This window comes from Camellia sinensis, chromosome 3 (assembly GCF_055761805.1).
Source record: "Camellia sinensis isolate YWXY chromosome 3, ASM5576180v1, whole genome shotgun sequence".
NCBI classification, from domain to species: domain Eukaryota; kingdom Viridiplantae; phylum Streptophyta; class Magnoliopsida; order Ericales; family Theaceae; genus Camellia; species Camellia sinensis.
Genome location: NC_138963.1, coordinates 145,172,962 through 145,190,623, shown reverse-complemented (window position 1 = coordinate 145,190,623; position 17,662 = coordinate 145,172,962). Strand labels below are relative to the sequence as shown.

The 17,662-nt window shown below is 35.8% G+C and overlaps 1 protein-coding gene across 14 annotated transcripts; it reads right to left on the bottom strand.

Annotated features, from left to right (window-relative positions):
* Positions 1-5,394: 5,394 nt before the first annotated feature.
* On the bottom strand, positions 5,395-10,498 carry LOC114312858 (uncharacterized). 14 transcript variants are annotated; one of them, XR_014364558.1, is made up of 8 exons: positions 10,227-10,498; positions 10,008-10,093; positions 9,781-9,874; positions 9,510-9,623; positions 9,348-9,424; positions 7,770-7,857; positions 7,544-7,631; positions 5,395-5,633 (listed from the first exon to the last, which is right to left on the bottom strand). XR_014364558.1 is itself a non-coding variant. In XM_028259150.2 (8 exons), exons 3-7 carry the CDS (start codon positions 9,865-9,867, stop codon positions 7,570-7,572), a joined length of 408 nt encoding a protein of 135 aa, XP_028114951.2. In that variant the 5' UTR covers positions 9,868-9,874; positions 10,008-10,093; positions 10,227-10,489; the 3' UTR covers positions 5,395-5,633; positions 7,544-7,569. The 14 variants fall into 14 exon arrangements, 4 of the variants coding, with proteins under 4 accessions (XP_028114951.2, XP_082777222.1, XP_028114953.2 ...); XR_014364560.1 differs by having other exon boundaries at positions 9,722-9,874; positions 10,227-10,472; XR_003646982.2 differs by having other exon boundaries at positions 9,510-9,626; positions 10,227-10,472.
* Positions 10,499-17,662: the final 7,164 nt, after the last annotated feature.

The following is a 17,662-nucleotide window of genomic DNA, read 5'->3' as shown; positions in this document are numbered from 1 at the left end:
TACCCATGTTATTCTAATTTTTTGGTTCCGAACCGAATTTCAATTAAACCTACCATAAAATTCTAAAAATCCTAAATAACACATAAACCAAGTCAATTTCGCGATCAGATGCCAATGAGGCCTTCAATTCGCATACCGAATCGGAAACACAAACAGATATGCATACCATGAACAGATATAAATGCAAATAACATATAACACATGCAATTAACACAAAATTTCCTCCAAATTACTAATTAGGCATTCTTAATCATGGTTTAACAGTTAATCATGGGTCGGGGTTGTTACACCAGGTTAAATACCTGGAGCTTGTGGGAAGCAGTTTTGCCACATAGGGCTATTATGTTAGTAGGGACATTAATTTGTCTTGTGCGTCTTATTTGTTTATGTGATGATGTGGGTATGGAGTTGATCTCTTAGGATATGACTTGTACCTATTACAATTATTGAAATCCTTTTGGAAAGGCACCTGATCAATACTTTGGGACTAGTCAGAGTCTTGGGAGAGTAACTCGGGTGTGCTCTATGTGTTTATATGACTACATGGTGTATTTTACGTGATATAGACATTTGCATAAACATATGTCTAATTCATGTGTGACTTGTGAGTTGGTTGGTGATGCATAGGCTTTGAGTTAATTCATTCTTTCCTTATCTTTATATAGGATGTCGAGACGAGGAAGAGGTCGAGGTATGCTCCATAGAGGTCATTGGGATATGTTGACACAGCAAGATCTCCCTTCCAAGAAGAATGGTGGGGCAGAATGATGCGGCTGTTCCGTTGGCCTAAGATGCAATGCCCGAGAGATGGCAGGGGCTCTTCATGAGTCCATGGAGATACTCAGAGCTGAGCAAGCGGCAAGGACAATTGAAGAGGAAACTCAAGTCTCCATCTTGAAGAAGGAATTTTTTTGTTCTAACTTCGCCAAGTTTAGTGGTGTGCATGATCCAATGAAGGCAGACAAATGGCTAGAGTAGATTATCAATTCATTTGAGATTCTAGATATCTGTGACAGAGAACTTCGGGTGGCATTGATGACTTATCAGTTAAATTGGGAGTTTGGCTAATGGTGGAAATCGATCAAGCATGGAGTGGAGCATACCTGGGAGGCATTCACCCACGCTTTCCAGGAGAAGTCGATGCGTCCCACAGTAAGGAAGAGGTTGAGGAAGCAATTCGAAGACTTGAGAAAATTAGACACAGCAGTGGCAAAATTTAAGGCCACATTCACTAGCTTAGCCAGTTTTGCGCCTAAGCTTGTAGCGAACGACGAATGTTGGTGTATAAAATTCGAGAAGAGATTGAGGCCCAAAATTCTGATAAAGGTGATCGGTAATGTGTACCGGAAGCATGATCGATTGGTAGAGGCTGCAGCCTATGTAGAGATTATGTTATAGGCCGAAGAAGCGAAACAAAAGCACAAGAGGCCGAGGTACACCAAATCTAAGGGTGATACAGGATCTTCTAAGAGATCTAGGGATTCTTTCTCTTCATCTTCTCAGTCTACACCCCAACAAGCCAAATCATCAGGATTCGTTTCTATGAGAAGTTTAGGAAGTGCAGGTCCCTATCATGTCACCTGCTTCAAATGTGGCCAGCAAGGTCACAAGGCATCACACTGCAAATAGAATCTTAGTCATCAATAACCAACTCGTTCTCAAGGTCAAGCCCAAGGGAGGGGCCAACTGCCTGCGTGCTACCATTGCAGGCAATCAGGTCATATGAAGAGATCTTGTCCACAATTAGTGGGAGTGGAGAGTACTTTGGGGTCTCGAAATTTTGGGGGTTATCAAGCAAGTCAAGGTTAGAGGCAAAACTATCAGTCAGTTCAGTCTGGGCAAGTATCGAGGGTAGTACAAGGAGCCACATCAGCACAGTCAACACAACCAGCCAATACTTCGAGAGGTGATCAGGGTGTTCAAAGACCCCAAGGACAAGTCTATGTTGTTACTACTCCTGAATAGTCATCCGAGCCATCGGTGATGAGAGATACCTATCTCGTTTATAACACATGGGCCAATGTATTGATAGATATCGAGGCATCGTATTCATTCATAGCATCTGCATTTGCATCCATGTTGGGTCTAAAAGTAGAACGATTAGAATCTTCACTTATGGTTTAGTCACCACTTGGGGGTCAAGCCGTTTTGGATTATGGGTGTCGTGGGTGTATAATCAAGGTAGCTGAACGTCAACTCCCTTTTAATCTGGTGTTGTTAGAAATGTCAGGCTTTGATGTCATTCTTAGTATGGACTGGTTGTCCTCTTATCGTCCTATTATAGATTGCTACCGTGGAAGAGTTACGGTGTGTACCGCAGAAGGGGACTGTTTTTATTTTCTGGGGGATAGTGCTAACAGAGGGTTGTCACCATTGTATGACCCGCGAACTAAGGGCAAACTCAGTTTCCTTCTTGCAACCATTGTAGATGATAATAATAATAATGTGGTTAGGGGGATGTTTCCTAAGGTAGTCTGTGAATATACAGATGTTTTTCCTAAGGATCTCACTGACGTACCACCTCATCGTGAAATAGAATTTTCTATAGATTTAGTTCCCAGTACAACACCTATCTCTATGTCACTATATAGATTTGCCCCAGTGGAGCTGCCTATCTTAAAGGAGCAGTTACAAGAATTGTTAGACAAGGGTTTTATACACCCTAGCACTTTTCCTTGGGGAGCACCGGCCCTCTTTGCCAAGAAGAAAGATAGTTCGTTACGGTTATGCATCGATTATCGTAAGCTCAATAAGGTCACAATCAAGAACAGATACCCTTTACCTCGGATAGATGATCTTTTCGACCAACTTAAGGATTCTTGGTGTTTCTCAAAGATAGATTTACGATCGAGTTACCATCAATTGTGGGTGGAGGAGGAGGATATTCCTAAGACGGCCTTCCGTACCCGATATGGGCACTATGAATTCCTTGTGATGCCATTTGGCTTGACCAATGCTCCTACTACCTTCATGGACTTAATGAATCAAGTCTTCTGAGACTACCTTGACAAGTTTGTGGTAGTTTTTGTAGATGACATTCTTATTTACTCGCGTTCTGAAGAGGAGCACGAGAAGCACCTTCACATTGCCTTATAACTCCTGAGAGAACATCGGTTGTATGCCAAATACGAGAAATGTGAGTTTTGGCTCTCAGAATTGAAGTTTTTAGGTCACGTGGTCTCAAAGGAGGGAGTTACAGTAGATTCTTCCAAAATTGAAGCAGTGAAAAAGTGGGAACGACCTAGAAATGTTTTTGAGATTCATAACTTCTTAGGTCTTGCTGGGTAATATAGGCATTTTGTAAAGGATTTTTCCACTCTAGCAGTGCCTTTGACCAAATTAACCAGAAAAGGGGTGAAGTTTGTTTGGAATGATACATGTCAGAAATTGTTTCTTAAGTTAAAAGCTAGATTAACTACTACACCTATTCTGATTATCCCAAAAAGAGGAAGGGGTTATATTGTTTATTGTGATGCTTCTAGAGAGAGGTTGGGATGCATTTTGATGCAAGATGGCAAAGTTGTAGCTTACAATTCTCGCCAACTGAAAACTCATGAAAAAAATTACCCCACTCACAATCTTGAGTTGGCCACAGTCATCTTCGCCTTGAAACTTTGGAGACACTATCTTTATGAAGAGAAATTTGATGTATTTTCTGATCATAAGAGCCTCAAGTATTTGTTTTCTCAAAAATATTTAAACTTGCGTCAGAGAAAGTGAATGGAGTATATGGAGGACTACAATTTTGAATTGCACTATCACCCATGAAAGGCAAACGTAGTTGCCGATGCCTTGTGCAGAAAGTATATGAGTGCGGTTGGTGCAGTTGCTAGCCTTGCCATAAGGAAGTGGAAGATGTTAGGTGACCTAAACGAGTTTGATGTACGGCTTGGCAAACCACCTAGTCAAGCTACCTTGCTTTCAATCTTAGCTCAGCCAACATTAATTACCCGAGTCTTGGAAGCACAACAAAATGATCCAAAAGTCGAGGCTATTAGAAAGAAAATCTTGTAAGGAAAAGAGGAAAGGGTATTAAGGGTGCATTCTGACTCAAGTATTCGATGTGTAGATCGTCTATTTGTTCCACAATCTTGTAGAGATGATGTATTACGAGACTTCCATCACTCCCACTTTATTGTTCATCCTGGAGGTACAAAAATGTATTGTGACTTGAGCAGTTAATTTTGGTGGAGAGGCATAAAGAAAGATGTGGCTCAATTTGTGTCAAAATGTCTAACTTGTCAGCAAGTCAAGGCAGAACATCAAAGACTAGCTAGGTTGTTGCAAGAAATGAGAGCACATTACGATGAACTTTGTTGTGAGTCTCCCAAGAACTCATAAAGGTAATGACATTGTTTGGGTCGTAGTGGATCGACTGACAAAGTTGGCACATTTTCTAGCAATGTGCATGGGTGACTCAGTTGATTATCTAGCAGAATTGTATGTTAGGGAGATTGTTCGGCTTCATGAGGTTCCGAGGAGTATTTTCTCAAATAGAGATCCTCGCTTCACCGCACGGTTATGGCAAAGTTTGCAAACCGTTATGGGAACTCAATTGAACTTTAGCATCGCTTACTATCCTCAAACTGACGGTCAGTCTGAGCATACAATTCAAATCTTAGCAAACATGTTGAGGGCCTATGTACTAGACTTCAAAGGGTCATGGGAGAAACATCTACCATTAGTTGAGTTTGCCTATAACAACAGTTCTGCTAGATAATAACTGAGTCAAGCACTACAAAAAATTTGACTTTTTGCGACGGTAAAATACCGTCACAAATACTCAAAATGCCGTCTCAAAAGCTTTTTTGTGACGACAGATGACTTTTAGCGTTAGCAAGTGAGAGGTCGCAACAAATGGCGTTGCTAAAAGGTTTTAGCGACAATACGATGCCGCCGCCATTTTTTCGTGATGGCAAAGTTGCCTTTTTGCGACGGAATTCTGCCGTCGCTATTAATATGTAAAAATCTGAGATTTTTTTAGACGACACTGTGTTGCCGTCGCTAAAAGTATCATTTGCGACGGTAAAAATACCGTCACGAAAGTGATTTATTGCGATGGGTAACCTGCCGTCACTAAAAGTTTATTTGAGACAGCACAACGCCGTCTCTAAAAGGTTATTTGCGACGGCAAATAATACCGTTGCGAAAGGTTTTTTTTTTCAACAGTTGCCAATATCTTTTGCGACGACATTTCTTATGTCACAAAAACAATCTGGTTCTAATGTTTTTTGAGACGGTGTAGTGCCGTCTCAAAAAAATAAAAAATAAATAAATAAACTACAATAAAATTATTAAAAATATGAAAATTACCTGTATTAAATGAAAAATAACTTAAAAATAAACCGATAATTACATAATAATATAAAAATTTCAGTATAAAAATAACAATTCATCCATAATAAAAATATTCTTCCATTCATAACAGTACATCAACAAAACTATCCCACTACATAGTGTTGCATAATACATATACAATGTTTAAATACATAATGTTGTTCACAATTCAAAATAACATAAATCAAAAACAAAAGTTTTCGTCATGATTCTTCCGTGGGTAACAAAAACAAAAGTTAATCGCAATCTTCATATGCCTGCATTCCACAAGAAGCAAACTGCTACTGGGAAAATATCTGAAAACAAAAAATAAAAATAATTAATGACAATATAATTATGTGTTAATATTTTCATTAAAAAAAACATAAAAAAATTAACTATTATATAATTACAAAGATAATTAGATAAATAATTTTGGCTATACAGAAATCCGACTTTAACTCTCAAACCGAGAATCTGGTTCGAGCCTCGTCTTCTCCCACAAGTCTCTCGTGCCTAGGCGGTCGTGTGCGCCAAGTTTCGTGCCAATCCGACCCCGTTTGGCAATTTTGGAGCGTCAACACCTCGAATTCAAGTTTTTTAAGGAACTAGTTTACCTAGAGTGAAATTCGGCTCTAACTCCTAAACCGGAAACCCAATTGGAGTCCTATCTTCTCCCACAAGTCTCTCGTGCCTAAGCGGTCGTGTGTGCCAAGTTTCATGCCAAACCGACACCGTTTGGCGATTTTGGGATGTCAACACTTCGAATTCAAATTTCTTAAGGAACTAGTTTGCCTAGACCGAAATCCGACTCTAACTCCCAAATCGAGAACCCGATTGGAGTCCCATCTTCTCCCACAAGTCTCTCGTGCCTAGGTGGTCGTGTGTGCCAAGTTTCGTGTTAATCCGACCCCGTTTGGTGATTTTGGAGCGTCAACACCTCGAATTCAAGTTTTTTAAGGAACTAGTTTGCCTAGAGTGAAATTCGACTCTAACTCCCAAACCAAGAACCCGATTGGAGTCACGTCTTCTCCCACAAGTCTCTCGTGCCTAGGCGGTCGTGTGTGTCAAGTTTCATGCCAAACAGACACCGTTTGGCGATTTTGGGGCATCAACACCTCGAATTCAAGTTTCTTAAGCAAAGAGTTTGCCTAAAGTGAAATCCGGCACTCCCAAACCGGGAACCCGATTGGAGTCCCGTCTTCTCCCACAAGTCTCTCGTGCCTAAGCGGTCGTGTGTGCTAAGTTTCGTGCTAATCCGATGCTATTTGGAAAGTTTGGGGCGTCAACACTTCGAATTCAAATTTCTTAATGAACTAGTTTGCCTAAACCGAAATCCGACACTAACTCCCAAACCAAGAACCCAATTGGAGTCTCGTCTTCTCCCATAAGTCTCTCATACCTAAGCGGTCGTGTGTACCAAGTTCCGTGCTAATCTGATCCCGTTTGGTGATTTTGGGCGTCAACACCTCGAATTGAAGTTTCTTAAGGAACTAGTTTGCCTAGAGTGAAATCCGGCTAACTCCCAAACCGGGAACCCGATTGGAGTCTCGTCTTCTCCCACAAGTCTCTCGTGCCTAAGCAGTCGTGTGTGCCAAGTTTCATGCCAATCCGACGCTGTTTGGTGATTTTGGGACGTTAACACCTTGAATTCAAGTTTCTTAAGAAACTATTTGCCTACAGTAAATTTTTTTTAGTATTTTATCATCTTGAACTAAATGCAACTGTTTTAAAGTTAAATCAAATTTTAACAATTGTGCCCTATAACTGAACCAAGAAATGAAAAGGCAAGTTCCAAAAATATGATGCATTATAATTTATAATATTTTATAAACTAATGTATGAGGATGAGAATATTGAACAAAAAAGTTTCTTGATTGCAATTATTCATGATGTTCTAGAAGATGAATTGATTGATACAAACTAGTCATCTCTGTGTCCATCTTTCTCCCTTAACACAAACTATGTTCTCATTTCTATGCCTTTGTCATCTCTATACATCTCATTTCTATGCCTTTGTCATTTCTTCTATACATATATATATATATATAACAACAATTGTATACATTTAGAAAAACCACTGACCAGCAGCTACATCCAAAAAAAAAAATACTATCAGCAGATGCCAGAATTAATACCTTTTGTATACAGCTACGCAAATAATAAATAAACTATAATTCTTTTGAATCTTCAGTTAAGAAACACTACATAAATAAGAGTAACTTACCCCCCAGTCTATTTCTTTCTGATTTATCAGATTAGCTGCATCCTGGCCACTCCCAACAAGTGTAACACCTTCATCATCAGAAATTGAGCTTGGTTGTCCAGGAGAAACCGCAAAGAGGTATTGTTAGCTCAATGAAAAAGAAAAAAATTAACTAAAACACCAAGATACAGTAGAAAAAAATATTATCATGATGGAAAACATGCAATTAACGAGCAGGGAGTTGTACCTTTAAAGTTAATATGCTCATTAATAACCCCAAGCATTGTAATGGATTGTGTCTTGTGTAAATATTGCAGCAGAAGCTCATAAGAATACTGGAGGGAAAAGTGGGAGAAAAATGACATTTAGCTTTCAAATAATCCCTTAAATTATTTTAAATGGTTTGCTTTTTCCTTGTATAGCCCCATCTTAATCTACTAATAAATAAATAAATAAAAATTTTAAAAAGGTGCCCATCTGAATCAATAATTGGGCTCTAGCCAATAAAATTCTAACTTCTAAGCTTTACATATATGAAGAAAGCAAGCAATGGCAAGCAAATCAGGTGAGTGTTTAGGAAGTCCACCACAATGTTAGTTCATATATTAAACAAAGGACTAACTCTCCTAGCTGTAATCAGAAGAACCAAGCTGAACAAGGACAGAAGTCCTCTACTAAGTTGATGGAATGACCTTGTGAACTGCAAAGGGAATAAAAACTTACAAATATAAGGATGGTAGCCACAACGAGTAGTAGGAACAGAACAAGGGGACTTAACCCACGAAATATGACACCTAATTGGTGGAGTAAAACAAGGTTTTAGGGGCTAAACTATGATTATCCTCAAGGTTAAACACAACAGCATTGCATCCACATCTGATTTTTGTTTGTCCACCTATTCTCTCTATGCCTGAACAAATGTTGATAAATTTGCACGACAATTACTATCAACAAATTACATAAAGTTGAATCTCATACACTGACAAGCGGATTTCCATGCACAGAAAAAATAGGAATTTAAATTTTTTTTTAGAAAAAATTCGGCCTATTGCAAAGAAACTCCCAAGTCCTTGACCAAGAAGAAATCTTACTAGTTCAACAGATAAATAAAAACATGTAACATGTCCAGCATGGAAAACTCAACAGATAAATAAAAACATGTAACATGTCCAGCATGGAAAGACTCCTTATCCTTAGATAACCCTACATAAACTATGGAATGCCTTCCTACAATTATTTTTTACAACATTACACTGAACTAAGCTCAAACATCCATTTCTCTAAAAAAACATAATGTTTTCTACCGGAAGTGATGTTCTTTGCATAAACCTACGTAGTAATCAACTTTTGTTAAAACACAAATCAAGCGACGATTAAAAATAAAATTTTGACACAATTTCAGACTCTTAGATCCACACTTAAGAATACCATGCCCCACACCCCACCGGCGCATGCAGGGGGCATAAACACCAAATTTCTATTCTCAACTTGAGAAACTGTTAATTGAATAAAAATTTACTGGCTTCTAACATTTGCTACCTCTTTATACCACTCACTTCAAAAAAAGTCAGACTAAGTGGTATGATTCAAATCTTGGCCATGACAAAAACAACAGTGCATCATGTTACACATACCATTACAACCCAAAGTTCTACTAAACTATCTACAAACCAATAATCTTTGTGCTACATGATATTTACAGATCATCCTGCCATCCATACTGGTGCAACCATAACATATGGTGTAGAATCCACACATTTGAGACATTGAAAGTCAATATCAGCACAAATCATATCAGAAAAGAATTCAAAACAATGCCTTCTACCTTAATTGAATCCACTCAAGTTCTAGGTGAATGCCCTGCATTTGATCCAGAAGTAGAGGTACTATCGCTATCAGAATCTGCAAGAAGAGTATCACATTAAATCAATAAATGTATTTGCTTCAATGGCAGTTTACAGTGGAAAAACTTCTAAAAATATCATACCACTTGAAGAAGAACTAGAGTCGCTGCTAGAACTGCTTGAACTACTTGACCTACTAACATTATCCCCTTTCCTTTCTCCTTGAGCAGGAGAGGAAGTAGCATCATTCTGTTCACCTGCTTAAAAACACCAACAAATGAGTGCAAAATGAATAGGCTGCAATATGAAAACAAAAATATTAAATGTCACTTATCTTCATGTTTTCCAAACTCACCTATTTTATAATTTCCCAGTGTTTCCAACAAACCAAACAGTAAAAAAATAGATAAATACCAGTGGAAAGAATGCCGGGCACTCGAGAGAGGTGAGGCATGTCGGTAGGGATTGATTGGATAGTGGAAAAACAATCTCAATAGTCATGTTTATACTGACAAAAATAAAACAAACAATCAACCTAGTATAAGCATAGTAAAAAAAAAAATCCATAATTACACTGACCAATATCCAATCAATCCAATGTACTTATGCATGAAAATCTCAAGATTCATGTTTTTACAGACCTAACAACACTTCAGAACCTCCCTTTCTTCTAGATCAAGAATTTACACAGTAGCCATTGATTCATTTGATGAATTTACACAGTAGCCTAGATCACGAATTTGATGAATTTACACAGAGATGAACAAAAAAAAAAAAAATAGTCAGACATAAAAGAGGAGAAGGCCGAGGAGAGAGAGAGAGAGAGAGAGAGAGAGAGAGTCGGAGACAGAGAGGCTTACCTATGAGTTGCAGAGCAAATTGGTGTTTTCGAAGGTCAATCGGTCTCTTCGCCGAGAAGCTCGATTGGCGATATGAGAGAGTGAAGTCGGTCGATCGATCGATCTTGTGATGAGAGAGAGTCGATCTCTTACGAGGTTGATCCGATCGATCCAGATGAAAAACGAGAGAGTGAGAGAGAGCGCGCCATCAGAAGAGATTAGGGATTTTTGGTTTTTGGTTTTTGAGATTGGGGATATTTGGTTGAGGAGGGAAAACCGAGCGGGAATGGGACAAAAAGGGCTAAGCCTCAAATTCTTTTATTTTTATTTATTTATTTTTATTTTTTCTGTCACAAATAAATATTTAACTAATAAAACGATGCCGTTTAATTTTATTTTTATTTTTTTTACGACGGGAGTTGTCGTTGCCAAAAAAAATTATTTTTTATTAAAATAAATTTTTTTTTGTAGTTAATGAATTTTTTCTTATTTTTTATTTTTTTTTAGTTACTAAAGTTGAAAATTTATTTGTTTCATTTTTATTTTAATGAAATTTTATTTATTTACTTGGTAGAAGTAGGGGTAATATTTTAATGAAAAATATTTTCCGTTAACATGAAGTTAATTTTTTTTTGGTCAATGAAAAAAAAAATTTTGCGGCCCATTTTTTTTTGTTACTAAAAATCAAGAACTAATTTTTTGTGGTAGAATAGAGGGAGTGGCAATAGTGGTGAAGGTGGTGGACAAGAGGTGGTGGTGGTGGTGATGGCAAAGGAGATTAGTGGTGAAGTTGTGGTAGTGGTAGAGGAGATGGAGTGGTGGTGGTGGAGGAGAGGTAATGGTAGTAGTAGTGGCAATAGTGGTAGTAGTGGTAATGGAGTGGTGGCAATGGAAGTAGTAATGGTAGTCGTAGAGATGGAGTGGCAACAATGGTATTAGTGGTAGTGGTGGAATGGCATTTGTAGTAATGGTAAATGTGGTAGAGGAGATGGATGGTGAGAGAAAGAGATGAGTGAGAGACAGATAGAGAAGAAAGATAGAGAGAGAGATAAATGAGAAAGAAACAAATTGGTCGCTAAAAGCGCATTTTCTTGTAGTGGATCAATAAATCGAGAGTGAGCTCACTAAATAGAGAAGAGGTGAGGGAGAGAGTGAGCAAAGCAAGCATAATGGAAGAGAGAGGGAGAGAGACAGACAGACAGACAAACAGACAGGCAGACAGAGATAGAGAAGAGTGATGAGTGAGAGAGAGAGAGAGAGACAGAGAGAGAAAGAGATAGAGACAGAGACATAAAGAGAGAGAGACAGAGAGAAACAAGAGATGAGCAATAGATAAACAAAAAGTAAGAGAAAAAAAGCAAAAAGAGATTAACGAGAGAGAGACAGAGAAAAAAAAAAGACAAAGAGAGAAGAGAGATGAACGAGATAGACACACTCACAGAGAGAGAGAGAGAGAGAAAGAGGGAAAAAAAAAGAGAAAAACAAAAGATGAGCGAGAGATAGACAAAGAGAGAGAGAAAAAAAAAATAGAGCGAAAAGAAATAAACGAGAGAGACAGAGAGACATGAGCGAGAGAGATAAAGAAAAGAGAGAGAGAAAAGAGATGGGCGAGAGACACAGAGAGAAAGAGAGACAGACAGACAGATAGAGAAGAGTGATAAGTGAGAAAGAGAAAAAGAAAAGAGACAGAGACACAAAGAGAGACAGACAGACAGATAGACAGAGAAGAGTGATGAGTGAAAGAGAGAAAGAGAAGAGAGACAGAGAGACACGAGGATGAAAAAATGGGTAAAAAGAGAAATGTTATATCAAAAGAGTAAGACAGCGTCGTTTTTTTTAATTTTTTTTTTTGTGACAGAAAAATACCGTTACATTTATTTAAACCATTTTGTGACTATATATATATGAAGCCGTCTCAAAGCCACAATATATATATATATATATATATATTTTACTTTTTTGTTTTTTACAACGGTACCTATTACAGTCGCAAAAAACTCTTTTTTTTTTGTGACTGCAACTGGTGCCGTCGTAAAAACTCTATTTTTTTGCGACAGCAATCTCTACTATCGCAAATACTCTATTTTTTTTGCGACAACAATTTTTGCCGTCGCAAATACTCTATTTTTTGCGATAGCAAGTTGTGCCGTCACAAAAAGTCACATTTTTTTGCGACGGCAAGTTGTGCCGTCTCAAAAAGTCACATTTTTTGCAATGACAAGTTGTGTCATTGCAAAAAGTTTCGTCTTTTAAGCCCACTTTTCTTGTAGTGAAGGTATTATGACACCATCACAGAGTCACCATAAGTAGTTTAGAGAAGTTGAAGATCCTAGTCAAGGTATTAAGGGGCAAAACTATTCCCTTAGTCAATGTATTATGGCACTATCACAGAGTAGAAGAAGCCACTTGGGAAAGAGAAGTTGAAGTTCAAGAGAGATACCCTGAGTTGTTTAGAATATGTAATTTTATTGACTTATGATGTTGATGTTTGTAATGTGCCCAATAAAATGTGAATAAACTTTTTGGTGGACATCATGTGTTGTAAGTGTGAGAAGTTCACGAGTTTTAGTTATTAATAATTTGAATTATTGTATTGTAATAATGTTATGATGATTAGAGACATTACAAGAGTAGTAATTGTCTTCTTGGGAATTATTGGAGTTGCTTTTGATAGGGATTATCGAAATTTCAGAGGCGAAATTCTTTAAAGAGGGTAGGCTATAACACTTGGGTTTTTCAGACCACTCGAGTGACGCTTTTGTCGCTCGAGCGTAGATCTTTAACTCCTAGTAGTTGGCAGTTCTATAGGCGGATTGCTCGAGCGAAGAAGTTGTCACTCGAGCTCAGAATGTTTTCTCCTAGTAATTTCTCTGTAGCTCTGCAAAACTTCTAGGACCTCTCATTTTTCACTCAAGTGTAGGAAGTTTCACTCTGGCGACCCTTCTAAATTTGTGTTGTTTGCTCGAGCGAAGGAAGTTGTGCTCGAGCGATCAGTCGGGACAACATATTTTTAAAAGTTGATTCTTACTCCTTTTCTCTTCACTTTTTCATATCTCCCTTTGTCAAACCTTACCTTCCGAAAACCCTAGTCCATCCGCTCTAGATTTCCCTAATTTCAACCTAAGATCTACCCAAAATCTTTCAAGAAAAGTTGAAAGAAGGCTTAGATCAACATTTCTATCGATTGTTTCGCGAGTTCATCAACATTTCAAGTGTGATTCTCAAGCCTAGCTTCCAATTTCGAGGTAGCAGTGTCTTTAACTCACTATATCTTCAATTTGAACCACTTATGTGATAATTTCATTAGCTATCCATGTTATATATATACATATATATATATATATATGTATATACGTCTATGCATAAATTGTGTTGCTAGTAAGTGATTTTGGAAAAAAGTGGCGATATTCTATGATTATGGATGAAATCATGTTTATTATTGAAGATTATAGAAGTGCTGATGAGAGTTGATCTCCAACTTGTACATTAGAGAGAAAACCCCAATTTTCCCAATACCCTAACCTTGAGACCTATTCAATAAAGAGGGGTTTTGCTGCATTGGTTTCAAAAACATAAAATTGAATGTATTTATTTAACAGTAAGGGTGGAATGCATGTTTTGAAGCTCTTTCCCTATATAACCCTTGATGATAATGAACATTGCTTATGAGGCATTCTTTATTATTGATGTGAGAAATGTTGAATCGTTATGATTTGGGATTATTTAGGGAATATCAAAGGTTTTCCAAATTCATGCATCATATGCATCTTACATTCTCTCTTGACATCATCATGAAATGAAGGTTAAAAGGTTGTAAGGGGGCAAATTGTCTATAAGTCCAAGTAGCAAGTCGGGTTGAGTTGAGTTGTGTATTGTAATTGGTACCCGCACGGGGAGTCAAGGTACCTAATTGCCCTATCTGGGTATATCGCGCGGACAAATGTAGGAAAATGTTTTTGAATGTCCTTGGATGTCCATGAGCCCGCCGTTTCTGGAGCCGACAAATGTGGAAAAACATGGTTTTTGGTATCCACGTCCCCACCGTTTATGGAGTCGGCAAATGTGGAAGTGGGAAAAGTTTTTGAGTGCCCATTGCCTCGCCGTTTATAGAGCCGAGAAATGTAGAACTATTTTCAGTGTACAAAACTATAATTACATATTTATGTTTTGACTTTCGACTCTTACTTGGGATGTCATAGTACGTTTACCACTTGAAGTGAATGTGGAAGATAGAACAAAGTTCTTACATCGCATCTTTTCTTTTACCTACATAAACACTGTACCTTTCTTCATTTCCATGTTTTCAACTGTTGCATTGCATGATCATGAGTCTTTCAATTGGCTATATATAACTTGTTAAATTCATCACCTACAGAGCTTATGCTCACCCCAAAGCTAACAATTTTCAGGATATGAAGATGAAGTGCTAACCAAGTGATTGTTTTGATAAGAATGAACCTTTTTGGGAGCTTAATGGCATGTTTTGTCATATTTTGTTGAACTTGGTTAACAAGGGTTGTTATTATATGTTGTTATATTTTGAAGATGTACTTTTGTAAGAAGTTTAGTTGGGACGTAATTGTTGTAGACATTTCTTTCCTTTCGAACTGTTTTGCTTTATTTGGGATGTAATGGAATAATATTGTAAATGTTGAAGAATAGTACAGAGGGATAGAAATGTAAAAAATGTATCATATATGTTTCCATCTTGTATGTGTGTTGTGTGGTGGAAATGTCGAGGAGAACAAGAGTTGGATGGTTATTTTCAAGGCGTGACAATAACTTTCACATATGGCTCCAATTTTGAGACTCAAATGCAATGCCTAATTAAACTATAATCCTATACTGTCTAAATTCTTGTCATTGCTATTCCCAGAGTGTTTAATGTTACACTTCTATGAATTTTTATTTTTATTTATTTATTTATTTTTATTTTTATTTGTATTTATTTATTTTTTTTTTTTTTTGCTGGTAACAAGATAGTCACCAAAAAACATGTTAGCATTTTTCTTTATTTTTTGCTACGGCAAAATAGCAGTTGCATAAGTAGTTTAGATGATCACAAATAATTTGCGACCGTTCCTTTGTCATCCCAAAAAGTATTTGCCACCCTCATATTCGCGACCTCCATTTGCCGTCGCATGGGCCATCGCAAAAGATATTTTGCAACTGTATTTTTATTATTTGCAACAGTTTGTAACTGTCGCAAAAACTACTTTTTTTAGGATTTAGACAACTCGATTGATAAAATTAAAATATCTCTTCTTTTTACAAAAATATTAAATAATAAATAAATTATATCTTATTGCGATTTCAGAAAATTAAAACCAAATTTTTATTTGTGGAGGAGAATGTCTAACTCAGAAAAACAATTTGATGTTGACAATTCTTTTAAATTTTATTATTTCTTACATGTAGTAGGTGTGCTATTTCATCAATTGAAAGTAGGTTAGAACAATTTTAATAGACATGTTTAATTTTAAAAATTATTGATTATTATAATTTAGGCAGTAAATAAAATTTCATTTCATTTACGATTAAATCAAATAAAAATAAAATTTTATTTCAAGTCTTTATACAAGGAACTTAATTACAAAATTGACAAAGTTGTCTTTTTGGCTGGCATTTCCCTTCCCACTATAACCATCATCCCTTCCTCCATGTTTTCCATACTGCTATACACAAAATGGGAAAAAAAAATAAATGAAAAAAAAATACAAAAAAAAAAAAATCTCTTATCTTTTGAAATCTTGTTTTTATTTTTTTGGCAAATTTGAACACATGAAAAATACTTGAATATACATAAGTGTTTTACACAAGCCTGAAAATAAGATTAAAGTTCCTGCTGTTCAATTGAAATATAATTTTCGTAAAAAATTAAATGAATTAGCAACACTAAATGCCTTCATATAAGATTTTACCTAAACCCTCAAAATGATTTTGCCATTTCTTGCTATACTCAGGTCCTGTGTTTGTAGAACTCTTTTTTAAGTTAGAAATTGATAATCAGAAAGTAAAAGTTAAAAGTACTACACTTTTCCAACTTCTAAATAACCAGATTCTTTTTTTTTTTAACTTATTTAATCTATTTTTATCTAATAAATTATAAGCAAAAGCTGCATTAAACAGTCTGGTACAGACTCCTAAATTAAAATAAGTTATGATCATCTCTAAGAAACTGTAACAAACAGTGCCTAAAGTGTTGGTTTGGCAATTTCGCTTTTTTAGTAGTTTTTTAACTATTTGACTTTTTTTATGAAGTGAATAATTTAATGTGGAATCATTTTTTAGTTGAATAAATAATTGTGAGAGAAAAGTGATTGATTGATATATATTATATGACATTTTGAGTTCTTTTTTTTTTTATAGTTTTTTTGTGGCTTTATAAAAAATTTTAACTAAAAATTCACAAATCAAATGAGGTCTAACCAAAATGTGACTTTTTAAAGAGTAATTATATGATCATTCAAAAATTCCAAGGCGATAGTGCGCCCATTCAATAGCTAGAAGTTGTGTACTTACATTATTACATAGCCCCAAAAAATAACAACAATATGAGAAAATGATAAAACATGATTAGTTAGGCACACAAATACGTAATCTTTCCGAAACATAGGTAAGTTTGGGAATTAGTTAAAATAACCAAAAAATCGATTCTTCTCTCTTCTTTTCTATGCGTTTTTCATATGAAACTAAAAAATTAATTAAAATAACTAGTTCTCAAGACAACCTTAATTTTTGCTTTTGATGTCTCTTATGAGTTGATAATAGAACACTAATACCTATACAATATTTTACAAACATATGTCATAAGGTCATTTGTTAATAAATTTCAAATAACTATATACTTATAAAAATGAATAAATAATGACTAAAAGAATTGATATTTTGTGATTTTTTTTATATATAATTCTTTTATAAAATGCCTTCTCTTTTTCGCCTTAAGTACATGTACTCTCTCTATCTAGCATATATCATATAATTATGGAGCCTAACCCTTTGGGTGACCTCAATGTTGGTCCACCTCTTGAGGTTCAAACTTATGATTTTTCAAATGAGAATCATAGACCTTAGTCAATTTAGACAACTTATTTGATAAAATTAAAATATCTCTTTTTTTTTAAAAAAAAAAAACTAAAAAAAAATTATATCTTATTGTGATTGCAGAAAATTAAAAATCAAATTTGTATTTGTGGAGGAGAATGTCTAACTTAGAGAAACAATTTGATGTTGAAATTTCTTTTAAAATTTATTATTTCTTACATGTTTAATAGGTTAGAACAATTTACTATTTCATCAATTGAAAGTAGGTTAGAACAATTTAATAGACATGTTTAATTTCTTATTTAATTTTAAAAATTATCAAATATTATAATTGAGGCGGTAAATGAAATTTTATTTCATTTATGATTAAATACAATGAAAATAAAATTTTATTTCTAGTCTTTATACAAGGA